This window comes from Rhinolophus sinicus, chromosome 6 (assembly GCF_057876585.1).
Source record: "Rhinolophus sinicus isolate RSI-liver-muscle chromosome 6, RSI-T2T, whole genome shotgun sequence".
Classification (NCBI taxonomy): Eukaryota; Metazoa; Chordata; class Mammalia; order Chiroptera; family Rhinolophidae; genus Rhinolophus; species Rhinolophus sinicus.
In genome coordinates, this window is record NC_142506.1 from 55441882 (window position 1) to 55463851 (window position 21970).

Here is a 21970-nt window from a genome sequence, read left to right on the forward strand (position 1 = left end):
AAAGCTGCCTTCCTGACAACGTAAACAGCCGACTAACACACATTGTGTATCTGTACTATATACTGTATTCTTACAGTAAGTAAACTAAATGAACAAACATTATTTAGAAAATCATAAGGGAGAGAGAATACATGTACAGTATTTCTTGAAAACCATCCGCATATAAGTGGACCCATGTAGTCCAAACCCGTATTGTTCACGGGTCAACTGTAGTTCCAGTTATGAAGCATTTCAAAAACAAGACCAAACAGTGGATGGTGTAGGATTCATATTTGGCAAAACTGTAGAGAAAACAAGAGAATGATAAACATGAAATCCACGAGCATGGCTACCTCTGGGGCAGAAAGGACAAGATGCGGTCATGGAGGGAGGCACAGCCTTCAACGGTGTCAGGAATTATTGTTTCTTCAGCAAGGCGCTGGATCCTGGGTGTTTAACAACTCTGACATCAGACTGGCCTTACAATTGCTGTCAGTAGGCCGAAGTGATAAGGTAGTTGTCATTGCCTGAAAAACACCTCCACCAATTTTTTTCACTTATGTGTCCCTTTTGATGTATGCACAAGATGCCACAGGACATGAATCTAAGTCTGAAAGACTTCTCTCAAGTATAAAAGGAAAAATTCTAAGTGAAAAAGAGAGGAGAGGAGGGATACAAAAGCCAGCTGGGCCAGGCAAGAGGTTGGGGAGGGGGCAATGAATATGGTGTGCTCGAGAATCCCAGGGATGGAATGACGGGCAGAAAAGGAGTGACTAGAGCTACAGCGGGGATTTATAAATTGGACCCTCCTCAATGCTCTTCGGGGATTCGAGCACACGGTGCAATTACTCTTCAATTATTTACTTCCTGTTTCGTTTTTTCTTAAGTGCTTCTTCAGATGTGACCCAGCTCCAGGTCAGAACTGTGGGGGTCCAGGCTTCTACAGGGTTGCCTTGGGCAACTGGCTTTTATTAAGTATTGATTAATTTATAGCGGCCTCTTTGAAAGGGAAACAAAAAAAGACCTGCGGTGAAGTCAGTCCATTTAATCTCTCTGAATCTTACGGTCTTCATCTGACAAATTGGACTCCTGATGTCAAGTGTTCAGGTGACCCACCAGGTGTGAGGCTGTGAAAATGAAATGAGAACCAAGGTGGAGTGCCAGCACAGCTTCTAGGACCAAGTCAAGCTCCAGCCATAGCTGCGGGTTCCCTTTCCCGTAAATCCTGTTGTTTAGTGCAATGGTATGATTTTAAAATGAGATAATAGGGGTAGTGCTGCCCTGAAAGCAAAAGCCCTCTGTAAGCACTCGTGGTTATTGCTGTCTGTGTTATTACTTTAACGTGCTTTGCAGACATGAAGTTGACGGAATAACAACTTGTAATAAGAGCTTGTCCAAGAAATTTCAGGTATTTTATGCCTTTCCCAAAGCTCTAAAGTCTGGGAGAAAAGAAAGGTGGGCAGGGAGGCATTTTCAGTCCCTGTCCCTGTGTGGGCAGGAGAGGGAGGGATGATTTAATGTTCTCTATCTCGACCTGAATGGCCCAGGCTCAGAGAGGAGGGCCCAGCGGGGTGGGGGGTGGGGGGGCGTGGGCTGGGGGGGCAGCCTGCTGTTTGGACTTCCGAGTGAGTGCTCTTTGTGACGCTCAGTACAGCCTGACAATCAGGACACCAGAGCTGTATATACCAGGGTGTATTGTTAATAGTAAGATGAGCTCACGGTCAGGTCTGCCAGGGAGTCTGTCCCTCCACCTGCGGGGGCTGCTCTGTTTAGTGGGGATCCAGAACAGAACCTGGATGGGGCCCTCACCGTTGACCCAACAATGAAATTTTCTGGAAAAACTTCTCAGCCCAGGTGACAGCCCAGTTGCACGTCATGGAGCTAGTTGCAGAAACCACTAGAGCCCCCTGGAGAGAGAGAGGTAACTGCCATCCCTTAACTGCCTTCTCTTTAAAACCGCAGGGTCAGAGACACATGTGAAATGAGGTCTCAAGTTCATCTGTCCCTGATTTGCATATGACTGGCATGTTTCTGCACAGGCTTTGAGAGTCACCTCTGTTTCTTCCCACCTACCCTCAAATCTTGCGCTTCTTCCAACCCAGGAAAAGCAGGCTTTTGGCCCCGTGCCTGACAGCTTCTTTTGTGATTCCCCGAGCACACATTCTCAACTGTCACCTGGGGTGAGTGCAGCCTTATTTGAACCTGTCGCTGTTTCCTGCTCAATCTCCTCCCTAGCCACCTACAGTTCCTGCTTTTAAAAATGCACTTAAAGAATGTCTCGTTTTCTCCATCGATTTCCTCTGCTCCTTCTCACTGAACTTATTTGACGTTTTCTTAAGAGTCTGATGGGCCTGGACGGAGTCAGGGCCTGGCCCAGGCCTGGCTCATCCGTATTCCAACTTGTTGCTTCTCTGCCCACCAGTGTCCACGCGTTGCCCATGTCTGTAGCAGAGAATGATGGTAAGTGGCCGTGGGCAGCCCTGCCCTGACCCCTCACCCTCTCTTGCCTACCAGCCAGGGGATCCCCGCTGACACAATCCCAGTGAGCACTGCACAGCCAGCCTCTCATGCTAATAGGCACCCAGCCCCCAGAATAGATACATCATCTAATGAAATGTGAAGCAGAAACCGCCCAATCCTTCCCCTGAAGGAGTTCAGGGCATAAGAAGAAAGATACATCTTGGCTTGTTAAGCTGCCATCAGCCAGAAGGGCCTGCACTGGGCAGGAGTTGGGAGGTCCAGGGAAGATTCTGCCCTTGGCCAGTTACACTTCCCCACTCCACACCCCCGCCTCCAGGTTTCTGGACCTCAAAGTGCCACATAAATATGGGCTCCCATCCCTGGTGAGGCTTCCAAAAGGATAACCAGGATTGTTGAAAAGAGATGATGGATGTGAGGCTGTTGAAAAGAAAAGCACCTCACAAAGGCAAGCTGCTGACATTGGGATAATTATTACTATTATTAAGGCGAAATGCTCTGCAGGTCTAAAAGCTAACAAGGGAGAAGTAAAAACAGCCAGTGAGAGAAGCCCTAAAGTGTACTGCCTTCTTCTTGAAGTCCTAATACCGTCAGAAACAGAAAAGGCGATTCTACAGAGCTGGAATCTATATCCCTTTCTGTCTGCAATTTGCTGTCTGCATTTCACACTGTATGAGGACGGTGTGAGCGAATGGAGTCCAGTGTGGAAAGTGCTGCTAATGGTCTCAAGCAGGTGACCAGCCTGGGTCCCTATGCTGAGGGCAGGGCACGGCCAAGGACAGAAGGCTACTCTCTACTTGTCAGAATCTTCTCTTAGCTCCTAAGATCCTTCAAAGCAGGCAGCAAAAGGCTGCCTGTTGCAGACAAAATTTCTTTCTCCCTCTTTGTTGGGCCTTTGGATGGCTCAGTGACCCCTGTCAGGTAACGCCACCTGATGAGGGACGGTGGCCCAGTCCCCACCCTCAGTGCCGCAGATCTGAAATGACAGCCTCTCCGCCCTCCTCTAAGACCTGCCTTGAAGACAAACAGGACAAGTGTTCTAAATGCCTCCAGCTCTTCTGAGTAACATCTGCAAAGAGTCATAAAAACTGTTAGATTTATAGCCTGTCCTCAACTAGTTGTGTAGAAACAGGTGTGGGAGTCGGAGCTCTGCCTCAGCCCCAGGAAAACTGGAGGAGGTGACCCTGGTCTTTGTGTCACTGTGCCTCCTGGTAGGGCAGTGTCCTTTGCTCTTTCCAGGGACTGCTGATTAAGTTCAAAGACCCTCCTCTTCACTCCCTGACTCAGCATAGCGGATGTGATTGTGGGGCCCCAACTGAGTCAAAGCAGGGTGGGCCTACAGGAACCCTCATTAGTCTAATTAGTGGAAACCGACCAGAAACTGCCTTTTCAAATTACGTATATTTACCACAAAATTGTTCAACACAACGAAGATTATCCAGTACTCAATCATCTCAACTAACTTGTTTTTTGTTTAAAACACACACCTTTCTTTGGAGTCAGGGTAAAAGGCCACACACACGTACCTTAACCTCTAGGTGGGTGCCTGGGACAGTTCCTTAGCCACCTTACTAAACGGTTATTTTCTCCCCCTGTGGATTGGATCCAGTAGGAAGACTCATCAGAGACTGTGAATTATATACAAAATAGCACACTCAGCTACAGTGATCCAAATTTGATAGCTGAATATGCTGGCTCTGTCACTCCCACCCATCTGGTTGAAGGTTTTGTGGACATGCAAATTAGCCAGCCAAATATGCAAATAGGATGAGGTGGCTTTCATTAGGCTGCAAGGCAGCCCTCACGGGTTGGTTTTGAGTCATAATTCACAGACTCTACCCAAATGCACTCTAGTCTCCCTGAGAGCAGAACCAAAATTCTAAGGGCAGTTCCATTTCTCTTAGTTCTTCTCAAACTGCCCTTCCCAACAAGCCCCTTAGTGAGTAGGAAAGGAAACCAGACCCTAATCATTTTTATTTTCCCCCAGCCAAAGACAGAGCTCAGAAACATCTGGCATGCAGGGGTCACGTCTGTCTGGCTCTTACATTCCTAGCATGACATCCCCTGCAATCAACTGCACAGGGACACAAAATGGATTTGGATGAAAACATCAGAACATGTCCTCTACCAGATGCCATAGGGTCGGGGTACAGCTGGCCAGAATGGGCCAATCACTGTGCTTTGTCCTCCTGCCATAGCGATTGGTTTACAAAAGGACATGTGACCTAATTGGGGGCAAAACATAGCCTTCCCAGATATTAATGTGTGAACACTGGGAGAGACTCTCCTTTCTGTGGAGTGGCCAAGCCAGGAGGATGTGAGTCCAGGGCCACCAGCAGTCCCAGTGCTTGCATGCAGATAAGGTGAGCAGGGGTGAGCTAGGCCAGTGCGAGAGAGACCCTGAGAACCTCATCTGAACAACTGGATCTAGCTATGCCTAAAGTGACAGCAACCCTGTTACATAAGCAAATCTAACTTCTATTTACAAGACAGTTTGGTTTTTCTGTCCGACCCAGAAGTTCTGATAATGTGATGATTGTGTATTCATGCTATTATTTTCATATCTCCTTATGGTGTTCACAGAGGCAGTGATTAATAAGTGTTCATTGACTTGCTAATTAAGGATGATATATATTAGCTAAAGTTTTTCTATACCCACGTTACCCTCACAAGGCAGCTAAGCTAATTGCTGGACAGAGTTCCATGGACTGTAGTTTACCACAGCTCCCACCCCACTCTTTTGAAACATGTACCTAGAAAATGTCCAAATGTCTCCTGGACAGTCTTATTACCTGTTCACTTATCAATTGCCACCTTGGCCAACCAGGTTTGTGCAGTCAGATTGAAAAGAGGAAATTGTTTTTAGAATGAGTCCAACCAGCTCTTTATCACTGTGTTACTGTCACCTAGAATCTAACACCAACAGTCACAACCATGACCATGACAACATTACACATTTACACCTATCTAGGTATTTTAACATATGGTCTGGTATTCAGTTCAGAAGGTTCGAACGTCCTTAATTCACCAGGGGTAATCAGGCCTTGACAGATTGTTTTAACTGAAATTCCAAAGAAATTACTCGAGAAACCAGAATGACTATTCATTAATTTAGAATGAGACATATGGCCTTTAATATTTAATTGACAAGAAGAGCAGAGAACTTACGTTGTCCACTCTGAACATTGTCTTCTTGGTGAAAAAAAAAAATCTACTTTAGAAATTGAATTAAGAAGACCATTGGGTACATATGAAATGAGATTAATGGTCTTGGATGGTCACGTTGTTTATTTTCATCAAGCTGGAATAACCAACCAGATGACTCGTGTTTGTCCAGTGGTCAGATGGTCATTTCTGAAGGTCAAAGCACCCTCTCCAATGGACAGAGCCACAGATTTCTTAAGACATCCTTGCATATTCACGTAACAGTTCCCTTCTCCACTTCCTTCTCTGTGTATTCAAGTTGTTCTCATCATTCAAAGCCAATTTCAACAAAATTCAACCATCAGAAGAGGGTAACCAAGAATGAGAAGGATCTGGAACCCATCTCTGATGGACAATACTGGTTGTCTACACAAGACCCATTTCCCATCCCTCCTGACGGAACTCCAGTTTAGTTCAGGTGTCGTTCACCCTTGCAGCCCATGTGCTTCAGGGGAAATCAAACTTCCACGAGCACTAGGAGTAGGTCTGATTAGTCTCAGGGTACTCTCATATCCTTTGAAGTGATTGGTTCCAGGAAGGGAACCAATCAAGCCAATGAGGTACACAGCTTCAGAGAAGTTCACCCCACATGCTTCCTGTGAACATTCTCCTACTTGACCACAAAGCTAAATTTGGGCTGCCATCTTGCACCAGCCTGAAGAGGCAGCCAGCACACAGAGGAGGGCTGAGTGAGAGAATGAGCCAGAGGCTCTGGATTTTGTCCACCCAGATATCCACCCCACCCTAGGCCTTGAGTATGCAGGAAGATAGCTGTCTTTATGGTTTAAGTGAGTCAAGCTGTGCTTTTTATTGCTTGTAGCCACAGGCAACCTGGCTGAAACATTCCCTCATTTGAGGAACATTTGTAAGACTAGCATCTTTGGTACCCTAGGGCAGAACATAGGTAATACGTTGGTCTTCAGCAAAGTTGTTTCATTAGACTCCTAACCAATGCAGGTTGAACCGGGACCCTCGCAACCAAATCCCTAATTAGCTAACTCATAAACTTTATTTCCTTCTGTTTCTTTGAAGAAAGAGAAGGGGAAGGGTTTTCATCATGCGGATTGCCTCTTCTTTCTATGGTGGATGGAGAGGGCCCGTGTGACCGATTACCTTCCTGAGGTTTGACCACAGAATTCCAGACAGGTTGATTAAGATTATGTTTCTGGGAGAGGTTGAAACTGTAATTAGATCAAGTATTAAAATCTAGGTTTGGTATCATGGGCTTTTAGCACAAGTGATGCCATTTGGGGCCTATGGTTTTCTCTTTAACACCTCAGACCCCTCTGAGCAGCTAAAGAAGAGGGAGGAGGAAAGAACAAGAATGGGGGCTTCCCCAGAGGACACTTTGCTGCCCAGGAAATTAATTTTTCTCAGCACACGTCTCTTTGAGTTTTATGAAAATCTGTTTGCGACTGATAGAATAGGGCAAATCAATAAGGGAGGCGGATACTCCCCGGAGGGCTTTGTCTCTGAGGAAGGGAGTGTGGGTGGCTCCCCACAGCTCCCTAACTGCCCTGGAGCATGTTGCCAGCATTCAGTGTTCTGACTGGAGAGACAGGAGTTCCCAGCCCCTCCTTTCTCAGTTCTGTCTACAGAGCTTCGGCCTGAGGCTCTGTCAGACTTCCATCATGGAGTCCGGGCTGCCTCCATTACTCAGAAGGGCCAGTCATTCCTAACTGCCCCGTCTACATGAGGATGGACGATGCAGACCCCTGTTCAGGGTCCTCCCAGGCTTTGGCACCACACTGTTCTTCCCTCCTACAAGCCCAAAGTGACAGAAAACCCATCCGCTCTGTCCTCAGCTCCTGTTTGCCCCTCTGGAAGGAAGATCCAGAGCTGCGAGACTCAGCTCCACGGGTGAAAAAAATCTCCCACTCCCAGCACCCTGGCCCAGAGGAAGATGTTGGGCAGAGTTCATCCCCTGAGCCCAAAGAAATGCCCAGCCCTCCCAGAGGTAAGCCAACAGCTCCAACCCAAAGCCTGGATGTTCCTCTAGAGGGATAACCTAATTTGACTTCCATTCTGGTTCAGCACTGTCTCCAGCAAAGACAGTGCCTTCATTAATATGGTGGCGTCTGGAGCCCACAGCTGCCTGCCAAGCCTCCAGCTAATTGGAAATTGATGACGGCCTCTGGATGAGGGATACATAAGCTTTGCAAGCAGCCCGAGGACCTTGGGTCCTCACCCCAGACTGTGTTCCCATGGATCTCCTAGGACAGACACCATCCATGTTTATCGTTCCAGCCACCTTTCAGATGGACACATTGGTACTCCTTCCTCGGGGGGTCCAGGTGCCTGAATGGGGAGCAACCCCAACTCCACCCACCAGGCCCCCCCCATCCCCTGTGCAATCCCAGTATGTGCAGGGCAGCATGAAATTCTTTTTTTTTTAACTTTTATTTATTTTAAGTGTGTTTTTCCAGGACCAGTCAGCTCCAAGTCAAGTAGTTGTTTCAATCTAGTGTGGAGGGCGCAGCTCACAGTGACCCATGTGGGGATCGAACCGGCGACCTTGTTAAGAGCACCATGCTCTAACCAACTGAGCTAACTGGCCACTCTACGAAATTCTTAACCAGAGGACATGGACAGCCTCCTTCTTTATTTATAGGTGGATCTTTTTTTTTTTTAACTCTCACTTATTTAAACAAATAAATTTCAATATGACCCCATCAGCTTAGTGACTCAATTTAACAATTAGCCAATCCAAACTTCGGCATGTGTGCTGTGAAGTTTTTTAAGTGCCAAGCAAGGGCTATCTATCTAACCAAAGGTTTCTTCTATTAGGGGCATCACGGAACACCCCCCCCCCCCAAGAGGTGACTTCTGTTCATGTTGAGATGACCTCTGCCTTCTCAGGGCCATTTAAAACCAGAACTGGGGACCCCAGAAGGGATTGCCCCTGGGGTGTCAGGATCATGATCCTAGCTCGAGGGCCTCTGTTTGGGCATCTCATTGTCTGGTAAGTGGGAAAGGCCTGGCTGAGGCCCTGGCCTAGGGCACAGGTGACGAACTGCCCCCCAAGGCACCATCCGTGATGGAGGAACAAAGTCAAGCACACCCGCGGCACCAGTCCCCAGGCCTAGCTCACTGTCACCATGCCTAACCAGCTCCCCCACTACACTGCTTCAGATCCCACAGGCAGGATGGCCATGTGGGAGGAAGCTGGGGTCCTAGCTCATGTCCCCACTGGCGGTTCCTGAATAAAGGCCCAGATACCTGTTCATGGAGAAAGAGCCATCTTGAGGTTGAGAGCTTCCAGGAGCCCCTGCCTGTAAAAGTTCCCACTGTCATTGTCCTCAGGGCTGGGAGACCAGGTCCTTGTTCCTCAGGAAGGAAATACTGGCTCAAGCCACGAAGGGCTGCTACAGGAAGTGGCACTTAAACACCCCCTTTTATCTGACTAAGACACACTGCCCACCCTGAGAGGACTTCACACCTATCAGCCCAACCCCCAAGCCGTAGCCTCTGGGAGCTGCCTGCCTGTGGCTTCCCTACACCCCTCCAGCCTCCACATCTCAGATAGGGGTCTTCTGTCCCAGCCTTCCAAAGAGGGGATTCAAGGGAGGGTGGCGCATGCCCCCTGTACACTTCCTTCCTCCCTCCCTCTGCCCCAGAGGCTGCTCTCAGAGAGACAGCCCTTGCAAGCTTGCGTTCCCTTCTCTGTGTTGGTCTCTCCATCTCTCCCCGACCCTGTGCTCACTCAGCCTCTGTCTTTCTCCCCAGGGGCTGCGTGTGTCTCTGCCTTGGCTCTTGGCGGAATGATTGAACGCTCTAATTTATTTGCCAGGAGATGTCTTTACAGCTCTGGCCTCAGTAACTCACGGCAGCAATCTACTGAGATGCGTGTCATTCTGTGTTGAGAGGGCTCCGGGATGTGCTGCTTGAGATAACACTGCTGTGAAGGACTTGGAGGAGATCAAAGCAGGCTGGGAAGAAGCGCTGAGGGAAGGAGGGCTCTGCTCCAGCTGGGAGCTAGCTCGTGCTTGCTATGGGTTGGAATAGGAACTTTTCCCCAGCCCCAGGCCAGACCAATTAAATAAAGCATCTGGATTTTTCAAAAGCTTCCCTGGTGATTCTAAAGATCACCCAGATGAGATCAGTAGGGTCCGCTCTGGCTGCTGGGGAGGGAGAGAAAGGATGAGCGTGCCCCTGGGCCAAGGCGTGTCAGAATCACCACACACTCCTGTTTAAAGCCATGCAAATGTCTGACACCAGAGGACGAGGGGACAGTAAGTGCATCTGGCTGTAAAGGTAACCTTGCAAACCTTGGTGTTTCTGGAGGGGTGGGGGTGGTCTGCTGTTCAGATGCCCGAGAGAGGACCCCGAGAGGGGCACTGAAGTAGTCTGGGCCTCTTGCCTTTGCTTCCTTTCTTCCTGATTGCATCTCCCCTTCCCTGTGCCTGCACCACCACCCTCACCCTCTAAATCCTCTCTATTCACCTTCGAAATCCTCCCAGCTCAAATGGCATGGCCTATTCATTTAACAAGTGGATACGGAGCATATACTGTGTGCCAAGCTCTGGTTTCTGGCGTGGAAAGTGGAGACACAGTTCCTGTCTGAAGCTGCTTACTGGCAGAGGGACCCTGGGAATCACAGACAGTGTGGGAAGTGCCTTGAGGGGGGCTGGCAGGCTCTGAAATCAACCAGGGTTCTGCCCAAGGGGGCTTGAGGTTTTCTGGGAGGTCATGACATTTGAGCCAAGTTTCAAGGGGCACTAGAGTTCCCTGAATGTTTTCTCAGACTCTCATGACCTCGACTACTAGCTCTCTTTTCCCTGTGACTAATGCATGCTGCATCTTTTCTCTACCTGGAATCGTGTAGTGATGTTTACTGGCTGCATCTGCAAACAGAGGTGAGGCCCTTAGGTGGGAGGAGGGTGTGTTTTCATCTGGGTAACCCCAGGGTGTAGCACAGTGCCTGGTGCACAGTTGGCACCCAGTGAATGGTTGCTGAACTAAATACAAGTATGGTTGTCCCTTTTGTTGGGGAGGGAGCAGCAAAACCAGGGCCTTTCTCATAGCCACATACTTAGGCCTCCCTGGGCCCAGGCCCCACACCTCTCTACTGTCTGGACTTGTGTGTGCTCCAAGCACTGGTGGGGGGAAGACACAGTAGCTAAGATGAGGCAGGGGAGGGTACCTTCAGGGGAGATTTCTGAGGCCCGGGCTGCCGTGAGGCCCAGAAGAAGACCTGCAGCCAGAAGGAGTGAGGAGGGGTGGGACCTGCCGCTGAGGGCCTGAGGCTTGCGTGTGAGGTGAGGTAGAGTCCAAATGCTCGCACCATAAGGAGCCGAGGAGCCAGGAGCCTGGAAAGACAGCCTCTCTGGAGGGTTCCTAGTGGACAGGGCTTCTTGCACGAGTGGGCCCGGGCCAACCCCACAGATGTGCTCCAGGGCTGTGCACGATTCACAGGAGGGCTAAGGAGGAAGGAGAGAGACTGAGCAGAGCCTGGAGTGTTCTGTGAAGAAAGGGAGGAAGAAGGAAAGACAGCAGCAACCTGCGTGGTATGTGGCAGATTGAAGTGATGAGAAGGCCAAAGTGGAAGAGAGAAACATGGCCCAAGGCTCCCGGGAGACATGACACTGGCCAGCAGGAGGCCCAGGTCTCCCTCACAGGACAAGCCTGCCGTGTGCACCTCAATGCTTCTCCCAACAGGGCAGGAAGTATTTAAGGATCACTTGGGATTAAAAAAAAAAAAAAATACGCAAGCTCAGGTCCATGTGTCCCAGAGAATTGATCTCGGTAGGGAAGGGACCAGGCTGTGTATTTTGGGGGGAATAAAGGAAACGAATACATGTAAAGAGCTTAGGAGGCCTCACATACACATTCAATAAGTGTTAGCTACTTTATTCATTACTATCCAAAAGGTATATACTGAGTATCTACTCTGTGCAGCACGGAAAATAATAACACTGATAAGCCAACACCTCTGCCCTCTTTTACAATTTATAGCGGGAGAGATTAAAACTAGTGGATATAAAGGGTGTTATATGAAAACGGTCATCAAGGCCTATCTTTCCTAAATCCATCCACTTCTCTCCACCCTCACTGTCCACGGCTGTGGTCCAGGCCTGCCTCTCCGCTGAGCAGGAAGACTCCCACAGCCGCCGGTTTTCTCTGTCTCCAGTCTGGCAACAGTGCAACACGGGGATTGTCTAAAGGCACACCTTGCTCCTCTCCTGCCCAAATCTCTCCTAGAGCGTGCTGCCTGCAAACAAAACAAGACGACCACATTGGCTGGATTAGATCTCATGACTTTCTTTCATCGACATCACGCCTAGCTGTGCGTTTCCCGTGATGTGCGTGCAGGGATGTGTGTGTGTGTGTGTGTGTGTGTGTGTGTGTGTGTGTATTGGACACCATCTAGTGGACAGTAGGGCAACTTATTTCTAGGCTATGGAATGAACTCCCCAAGCCCTAGACAAACTTTCTAATATCCCAGATTTGGTACCGAGGCAGATTTTAACAGCAAAGATTGCACTTGACCTCACCATAAGGTCAATGAGGTGATGGTGACTTACAGCCTGCAGCCACCCTGCCGATCACTGTGCTCGGTATAGAGTTTCAAAAATGAGCCATATAATTGCCTTTGACCTCAAAGATTTCCAGGTTAGATGGGAAAGCCAGCTGTGTGAGCAGATTATTATAAAATAGGATTCGGCGTATGGCTGACGAGAGTCCGTAAGTTTGGACTAGGCTCTGTGCAGCTTTGAGAGAAGCCCTCTCTGGTCATGTCACAAGGGTGTAGTTCTCAGTTCTGGAGAGGGGCCTTGCCCCCCCCCCCCCCCCCCGTGCCCTATCTGTGATATAATCCAGGTGACCAAGCCTGTCTTGGGTACACCTGGCTTCCTGAGTCTAAATCATCAAGGGCTTGCTCACTGCCTCTTCCTTGTATCCCTGTCTGCACTTTCAATCAGAGTGCCTCTTTCCAGAACACTAGCCTTGGACTCATAATGGCCATGATTGCCCCAAAGACTCCAGGCCTCAGACTGCTGGGGGAGGGGTACGGTTCCAGCACAACTGTGGCCTCCATTTTGAACTGAACAAGTAGAATCTCCTTGTCATTCCCTGTCTTCCACCCTGGGTCCCATGATGGCTTCATTCTCAAGGTGCTCCTTCAGCGCCAACCGCACATCTTCCTTTTGCACAAGGCTTAGGAGGCAGTCTTCCAGGTGCGGGGGGAGCCCTTTAGTCATCCACGTAGCCACACTTAAGGCAGGCACTGCTCCAGGCATCAGGGACGCAGCCCTGCCCGCGGGCCGCCTGCTTTCTGGGGTTGTCACATGTTAACAGAATAAGACTGCAGCATCTTACATTCGTCCTCATCCTCGAAGTAATGTGGTTTGGTTTTGTGGTCACGGGCTGCAGGTATTATGTAATCAGAAAAGAACAGGCTGCTGTTCATATTGTGTGTGTTTTTAAAAAGAAAAACAAGAAAAGGAGGGCAAGGCGATGTGTGGTGGAGGCAGCCATGGAAACTGAGCCTTCTCTGCCTCTCACCTGCACAGACCCCTGACTTCAACCGCCCACCACAATCTCCATCACGCAAGCGCATTTTTCTCTCTAGTCTCACTCTGGTAATAAACCAGGCAACATAATGTACGGTAAAGAGCATTTGGAAGTTAAGAGCAAAGAGAGAAGTAAAGTAAGATATGTTTACAACATTTTTTTTAAAAAACCTACAAAGCTTAGAGTAAATATGGTGGGGAATATTTTTAAATGGGCAAAAGGGTAGAACAGGAAATTCACAGAAGGACTTGAAATAGCCAGTGAAATATAAAAACAAACAAAGTATAATATACATACAAAATCTGAAGACTATGGCCAAAACTTAACTCAGGATAAAGTATATAGCTTTAAACTCACATTGGGAAAAAATAAAAAATAAATGACAACTTAGGGATGGAAGTGGAGGTAGATGACAAAGTAGAACTTTCATCTTTTATTCTGTTTGCTTTTGTCTTATCTAAAACATCTCTGCCCAAAAGAAATATAATGCAAGATACATACGTAACTTTGCATTTTTATTAGCTACATTTAAAAAGTAAAACGAGATCAAATATATGGTGATGGAAGGAGAACTGACTATGGGTGGTGAACACGCAATGGGATTTATGGATGATGTGGTGCAGAATTGTACACCTGAAATCTATGTAATTTTACTAACAATTGTCACCCCAATAAATTTAAAAAATAAATTTAAAAAAAATTGCAAAAAAAAAGTAAAAAGAAGCATAAAATTAATTTAAATAATATATTTGATTTTTTCTTTCTTGTCTGTCAAGCATTCAACCTCCTTAGGCAAAATCATTCCTTTTAAAGAAAAAAAGTGAAATATAAAGCTGTATATGATTTGTTTTTAAACTTTTTTGGGAGGGATGGGAGGAGTATTGTTACCAAGTAATTCTTTAGACAACTCTGTCCTGGTGGTATTCTCAATAGCTGTCAACCTCACCTGGTACACTATGTGGATTGTAAACTGGTGTGGGAATTCAAAGCAGGTTTTTGTTGGTGCATAGTACAAATTAGTTATATATGGGCACGGTATCTTTTTCATCTTCAGTTGTCTCTCATGCAGCTTATATGAAATAATTGTTGTTCTTTTAATTGAATATCACTCTGTAATTGGGACGGGGAGGGGATTGCAGCTGTGATGTGGACAGTCTGCTTCTAAGTAATTATAATCCTTTATTACTTTTTTTAAAAATCTATTTTATAGCATTGTAATGAGGAGCAAACAAATATTTATGAAAGCCCTTTGTAAAATATGAAAATCTATTTAAGTGTGAAGTAACATTATTATTAAAGAGTTGAGCTGTGTAGAGGAAATGCCAACTGTGGGATTTATTCATTCATTCAAAGAAGTATTTTTGAGAGCTTGGCACTACTCATATTCTAAGCTCTGAGGATATTACAATGAGCAGTACAGACAAAAACCGCAGTTCTGCTAGAGGGAGTCTGACAATCAACATATACATATGTATAAAATATGCTGTGAGGAGTAATAAGTACAAAGAATAATATAAAACAGAGCAAGAAGATAGAGGTGGCGTGCATACACTAAGCATATTAGCTGGGGTGGTCACACTAATACTATGTGAGCAGAAACTAAATGAAGAGAGGAAGTGAGCCATGTGCTTGCTAGGTGAAGATTGCTCCAGAAAAGTAAATACAAAGGCTCTGAGGTGGGACTGGGTTTGGGGTGTTTGAGGAACAGCCAGGAAGCCAGTGTGGCTGGAGCAGTGGGAGCTTTGGGGTGAGGATGACCGTGAAGTCAGAGAAGTGGCCAGAGCTCCCATTCAGCCACAGGGAGAACTTTGGATTTTATTCTAAGTGTGATGAGAAGCCTTTGGAGGGTTTTCAATATGGTAACGCAGGTTGAGATCTAAAGCAACCTCACGTGTTTATGGAGAGGGAAGACTAGGAGGGCTGGCATGGAAGGAGGCCACAGGATACTATCTCAGAACCACAAAAGATGATGGCGGCATTGACAGCCGTGCTGACGGGAAGGTGGTAAGACACTATGGAAGTCAGGATTCAGAGATGGATTGGATGTTGGACAGAAGAGAAAAGGAGTCAAGTTGATTCCAGGAGTTTGACCTAAGCAATGCAGGGAACCATGAACCATTCCTTGAGATGAGAAGCAGTGGAGGAGGTTTTGGACATCATTGGAGAAGAATATAAGACATCCAAACAAAAATATTGAGAAGGCGGTTGGGTATCGCTCGCTCGCCTTAGGGGTTCTAGGGCAGGAATCCTCAACCTTGGTGTGTGTGCTCAGGATCCCCTTGTCTGTCCAATGAAGTCTATGGTCCTCTAATGCAATGGTAGCTTCCAGATACAGTATCAGGCAAACTGTATCAGAAGTCACAAAACAGAAAGCCTCCCAGACCAAATTAAGATGCTTGAATTACACGGATTATTAAATCAGTTTGAAACACCTGATTTAAACCTCCTGCAGCAAGGGGAATAACATGGGGCAGAAAACACACATAGGACAGGACAGAGGCAAGGTGGAAGGACCACACCATCTAAACACCAGGTTATGCAATGTTCATGAGTTTTCTCTCTGCTGCATCAGCCAGCCCCACTGACGGTAGGGTTACAAAGACCAGAGATAAGGATGCTCAAGGCTACTCAACAGAGGACTGAAGCCAACTCACAGTCACCTGTCAGGAGACACAAGGACAAGTGTGCCTGGCCACAGATGTAGCTCACCAATCAGCTTGCAGAACACACATGGGTTTTATCTGCAGTTTTGGGGCAGAGCATATGGGAACCAGAATCAGATCATAATATTACCACCAAGGAGTGGCCCAGAAGTCAAATGATCATGCCTTTTGATTGGGTCATCCTCTAAGTAAAATTCTTTTATTTGTTCCATCCTATATTCCCCTTATTGCATTTACCTTCAACATATCTAACAGGTCATTTACCATATTTAGGGTTCTTGCCTATGTCTCACAACACTATTGCCTACTCAACATCATGTCTCTTAAGCTACTAACTTTCTTCTTCTCTGTGCTTAACATGTCTTACAAGTTTCATTCATCCTGTTTTTTCTTGTGCTCTACAGCAGATCTGTAGTCTTAATACAGCACACCCCGTTACGTTTTAAATGAATAGAATAAAATGTATAGGATTAAAAAAGAACGCAGTTATATAATATAGTTCTACATTAAATAACAAAATCTAGTAGCAGCAGATCTTCTGACTATCGCAATTTCAAGCAGTGATGAGCTTAACAAAGCTGGGTTGTCTGCAACAACTGTAAAGTGACGCGCTCATTGAAAGGGAATGCAGGTAGAATTAGTTGGGAGAGTATGTAAGCCTTCCAGGGGACAAAATGGTTAATGAGGTGGCGTCCGGTCCTTCCCATAGGTGCAGAGGCGGTACCAGCCCAGGCTCTGCCCGCAGCAGCAGCCCGCTGAGCTCGCGCAGCCGCAGGCGCGGGGCAAGAAGCGCCCGCCGCGGTCGGCAGAGGGCGCGCGTGCCGGCGGCCCCGCCCCTTGAGCGCGTGCGCCGGGGGCGTTCCCGCCACCAGGCATCAGCAATCTATCCGCGAGCGGCGGGTGGTCGGCGCGGCGTGTTCGGCGACGGCTCTGGGTGCTCGGGCTCCTGCAGGGAGCAGACTGACGGACGGACGCACGCACGCACGCGCGGGGTGGAGAGGCGGTGGCAGCGGTACAGGGGGCGGCGTCGGGCTCCCGGAGCTGCAGCAGCACGAGGAGCACGATGGCGGAGTCCTCGGACAAGCTCTACCGGGTCGAGTATGCGAAGAGCGGGCGCGCCTCCTGCAAGAAATGCAGCGAGAGCATCCCCAAGGATTCGCTCCGTATGGCCATCATGGTGCAGGTGCGGGCGGGAGGGCCGCTTTGTGCGCGGCGGGGCTTCCGTCTCCGGGAGGAGTGGGGGAGGGCTTCCCCGGAGGAGCGGGCCGGGCCGGCCCCTCGAACCCATTGCGAGGCCTGTAGGCGCTGCTGCTGCGCGTCCAGCGTGTGGCCCACGGGGCGGACCCTCCGGAAGGTTTTGCTGATCTTGCACGAAAAGCCCGGGAAATACAGTCTGGACCTGATGGTGCCTTTTGTTTTGTAAAAATAAGGAACCGCTTCTATTACCGTTAGTCTCTGGCGGAAAAAAATGTGTGCGTGGTCTTTCGAGGCTCTTCTGATTTTGACCTACCTTGTTCTGGAAGATTTTTGCCCTGCATTGATGGCGGCCACTGACATGCGAGAATTTTTTTTTTTTAAACGCCTATTTTGGGCTATCATTTCAACAGTCGCTCACCCTCATCTTTAAGTTATGCAAAACTATGCAATTTTGTGTCATATCTGTACAGTGCATTCACTTTCTGCCCGATTTGTGGTTTAAAAGAACATTTCCCCCAACTTTCTTGCTTCATAGTTGCATCTCTTGATGCATTTGCAGCTTATCGGGTTTGAGTAAGTGGCTTGGTGGGGGGGAGGGATTCCTCTTCGGGACTTACTTACAGATTGGGGATCCCCGCCCGGGGTGCCCGGGGTTTCGTAAGGCTTGGGAGATGCCCGTGGGTTGCTGGGAGTCCTCTATGAGATGGCGTGTTTGTAGGCCCTTGCCAAGGGGGTGCCTGCCTCCTCCAGCTTCCAGTTGGCTCCTGTTTGCTTGGGTGGTCTTGGTTCTCACCTGCCCTGTCTCCCCATCTCCAACATGAAGTTGTCTGTTGTCCCACCTTAGTGTTCATGGTCAAGGTAACTTGACTTTTCCACCCTGTGGTGAGGCAGAAATGTGTTTTAGGAATGAGGGGAGAGCCTTCACTGGATTTTCAATAGTACTTAAAAATTGAAGGGGTGGAGGGGAGTGGGTGCCAAGGTTATCTCATTTCCTGATGTGGCAGGAATTGGGGCTGTCGTCTTGTTATCCTCGGCACCTGGCATATAGTACTTATTCAATAAACACTCGCTGAGCACCTAGTAGGTTCCAGGCTCTATGTGGGGTACTAGGGGCTCTCCATCCCAGGGACCTTCCTGTTTGGTTAAAGGGAAGGTGACTGGTAAACATTGCTCTCCAGGGGTGGATGTCACCTGATGGAGCTGTGCCCTAGGCATTGTTTGCCCATCTTGGGAGCTTGATTAGAAGTCTTTATTCCCAGAAGCGGCAGGAAATCAAAGTTGGAATAGCAGACAAGGCCTGCCAACTGAATTGCCACATCTCCCACTAAGCGTCTTTGAGCCTTACTACTGCCTTTGAGCCTGCTGGGGTCTGGGATGTGAATAGAAGAAGGTCCAGTGAGTTTAGAGGAGAACAAATTTACATCTCAATCATCACTAACCTCTAAATAAAAGTCATTATTACCCCCATTATGAGTGTAAGCCACAAAGGCATATTAGTAGTACTTGTGATTTTTGTCACCAATGGTAATTACAGATATTTTCATATCACTTTACATTGGTTGGGGGATTTCTCTTCGTATCATTTACCGTTTACGCTCATCACTGCTTCAAAATTACAGTAGCTATGAGAGTGAGTGTTAGATCTTGTTACTTAATGCTTTGAAGCTCATGGGTTACTGTATCACTATAAACCTTTAAGAAACTGTTTTGGTAATGATTTCAATATAATTGGTTTTCTTTGTGAACCTGTGTCTTTTGTCACGTATTTTTAAATGTTGTTCTGAGAAAGGGACATCCATAGTCTTCCCCTGGCAGCCACAGAGGACCCTGTTCTGTGGAGGACGGACAGAGACCTAAGTAGCCAGTGTGACGAGGTAGGGACACAGAGCAGGGAGAACTCTGTCTGGGGGAGGCTGGGGTGGCTCCATTGAGGAATCAACTTCTGAACCTAATGAAGTTTAACTGGGGCCTCTCTCAGCATACTTGACAGTGAAGGAAATTATTGTGACAAGTAAGTTTGGTTTTCTGTAATTGTAATTAGGAAGTGGAGTTTTCATTCTGAAGGTAAAGTTGGTCTGGTAGACTGAGCTGGTGGGGGCCAAAAAGAAAGAAGCTTTTCTTCTACCACTTGGATTTAAAAACCTTGTTTTACATTTGTATGGGAGGATTGTTCTCCGCATAGTATCGAATACCTGAAACTTTAGCTGGTGTGCCCTGGGGCAGCCTTGAGGGGATGAACTGGGAGGAGGGTGTGGGGGGCCATTGTGTTCTGTCTTGGGAGGGTTTGAGACGCACAGCGTGGTCACTTTTGTGGCCACACAAGGTGTGGTAACTGAGGGTCATTCTGTGCTCTCCCTGGGATGGGCGGGCAGTGGAGAGTGGCGGCTGCGGACCCTGGGAGGGGTAGCTGCTCAGTGTGGCGTACACAAAGATTCTGCCGCTGGCTCCTGCCATGCAACTGCCAAGTGGAAACCATCCTCTTGTGACCTTGGTCTAGTTCCCTTCCTGCCATACCATTTGCAGTTCTGAGTGCTAGGGTCAAGCCTTGCTTTGGCCAAGGGTTCTTCCCTCTTTGAGGGAGACAGGGGCCCTTACAGCCCGCCCCTTCCCCCCCCCAAGTTTGTGCTATGAGTATGCTCTTGGGCAGCCCCTCTCACGTGCCTAGCACTGCATGGGTAGTTGGGAACAGCACCCAGACCGAGGTTGAAGGGGCAGGTTGAGCCAGGAAGAAATGGCACCGCCACAAGTTCCAGCGTGGGGCAAAGCCACTGAGTCACGGGCCCTTTTTTGCATGAGCATAACCTGAACGTTGCAGACAAGGGCTAGACGAGGGGCACCGAAGCAGGAAAAGCCAGGTGGAAGCCACTGCAGATGTTGTAACAAGATGGCCAGATTCTAAAGAGCGTGTCTGCTGCCTTGATGAAAGTTTGAGAGCCAGAACTCAAGTCCACTCTGAAATGCCATTTGTTGCCTGGTTTGGGGGCGGGGGCTCTTTTCCACAGCTGGAATGCCCCATCCTTCCTTTCTTTCTTCCCTCCAGACTTAGGCATTCCACAAATACCCTGAGTGCCCTCTGTGAGCAGGTGTTGCCAGATGCTAGCAAGACAGTGATTGTGCCTTTCAGGGAGCTTCTGACCCCGTGCAGGACAGACATTGATCAAATAATCACCCATATGGGTCATTCTTCACTGTGGGGATCTGTGGGAAGGGCCTTGGGGGACCTGAGGGTTTGCTCTGAGTCGGGCTAGGGAGCGTTTTGCGCTGAGGGGCTGTACCCAGGCTTCCTGGGGCTGAGGAGTCCTTGAAGGACCCCGGGCTTGACCTTAGATTGTAATCTATTAAATATAGAAAGAGGCCACTCACACAGCGGGAGAGCGCTGGTTGGGAGACCTTGTCGCTGCTTTTTTCCAGAACATTTCCCCTGTCCTCACAACTCCATCCTAAAAGTTCTGTGTGGTGTTTCCTTTTAATGCCGTTGTAATATTTTTATTCCATTTGCATAACACCTGGCTTTATGGTCTATAAAATCAGCTGTTTGGGGCCTCCCCTGCTTCAGTCAGAACATAGGTGTCTTTCAGTAGCTCTTCCTGCTCAGCAGTGTAGTGGAAAGAACTGGGGTATAGGATTCAACTTGGAACTGGGTCACTTGCTGCCAGCATGGATACCCCACCTCCAGGCATCTGCGAAATGGGGGTGCTGGTTCCCACCCAGAAACAGTTTTGGGTACCAGCGACCAAGTAAATGCCAGTGTTCATCCTACTCAGTCACCTCCACTCTGTAAAGCCTGGGAGCGCCTGGCACTGTCACCGTGAAACGCCCGATACTGTCCAGTCAGTACCAACCCTCGTGTGATGCTTCAAAGGACAGAAAACCACTGAAAGGGGAACCACCTTTCGCAGATGGCCCGACTTCCCAGTTCCTGCTCGGGGAAATGGCACTTCCTGAAGGTCCGTGAGCAAGCTGCCAGTCTAGAAGCAGGCCTAGGAGGCTGTCGTCTGCCCCGCTGGCCTGCCTCACTGATCCGTTCTCTTTCATTCTCCCTCAGAGAAGTTAACTCAATTCCACTCACATCTGTGTGGCTGCTGTGAGCCTGCCGCTTGTTTCTGACACGTTTTCTCTGCCTTGCTCGTTATCTGGGGCTTGTTCCTCATTATATTAAGTGCAGAGGCACTTCTAGGGCCCTTTCTGGGCCACCTGGGCCCTTGGTGTCCAGGCCTGACTCCCAGGTAGAGACAGTGGGGAGGGGACACAGAATAGGCATCTTGTGTGCATCTTACTGTCCTCTGAAACGTAGTGGCGTGTGGTTAAAAGGTACACAGACAGCCCTGTTCAAAAATGTCATCATTCCCGTGGGTGTTCCATGTCCTGAGAGCGTGGGCTCACTCAGCTCTAACAGACAGCAGCATTCTTACTAGTTGTGGGCAAGATCATGGGGAAAAATGTAGAACGGGGGTGCTGTTTTCATCTGTAACTTTTCACGGGACCATGTGAGGACATAGGCAAGGTGTTGTTTTGCAGATAAAACAAGGGCTTGGTATGTTTCGCCGCTGAGGGCTGGGCTTGAGGCCAGGTAGGAGGTGAACTGCTCATTTACCTCTCTGATTCCGATTTTCTAGTCACCGATGTTTGATGGCAAAGTCCCACACTGGTACCACTTCTCCTGCTTCTGGAAGGTTGGCCACACCATCTGGCATCCTGAGGTCGAGGTGGATGGGTTCTCTGAGCTCCGATGGGATGACCAGCAGAAAGTGAAGAAGACTGCAGAGGCTGGAGGGGTGACAGGTGCGTACACACCAGCGAAGGCAGCAGGTGTTACCCCCAACCCCAGCGCTGCCAGGGGGCTCTTTCCAAGAGTAAGAAAAAACCCTTTGGCTTGTCCCCTCTCTGTTGCACACGTGCATACAGAGAATATTTTTTCAGATGCCTGAAATGTTCCC

The 21970-nt window shown here is 48.4% G+C and overlaps 1 protein-coding gene across 1 annotated transcript in view; it reads left to right on the forward strand.

Moving 5' to 3' along the window:
• Positions 1-16721: 16721 nt before the first annotated feature.
• The window catches only part of PARP1 (poly(ADP-ribose) polymerase 1), a 41543-nt gene continuing 36294 nt past the window's right edge, over positions 16722-21970 (forward strand). The window contains exons 1-2 of the mRNA XM_019730906.3: positions 16722-17019; positions 21650-21815. Coding sequence (XP_019586465.3) covers positions 16900-17019; positions 21650-21815 — 286 coding nt within the window. The 5' untranslated portion in view covers positions 16722-16899. The remainder of the gene's footprint in view (positions 17020-21649; positions 21816-21970) is intronic.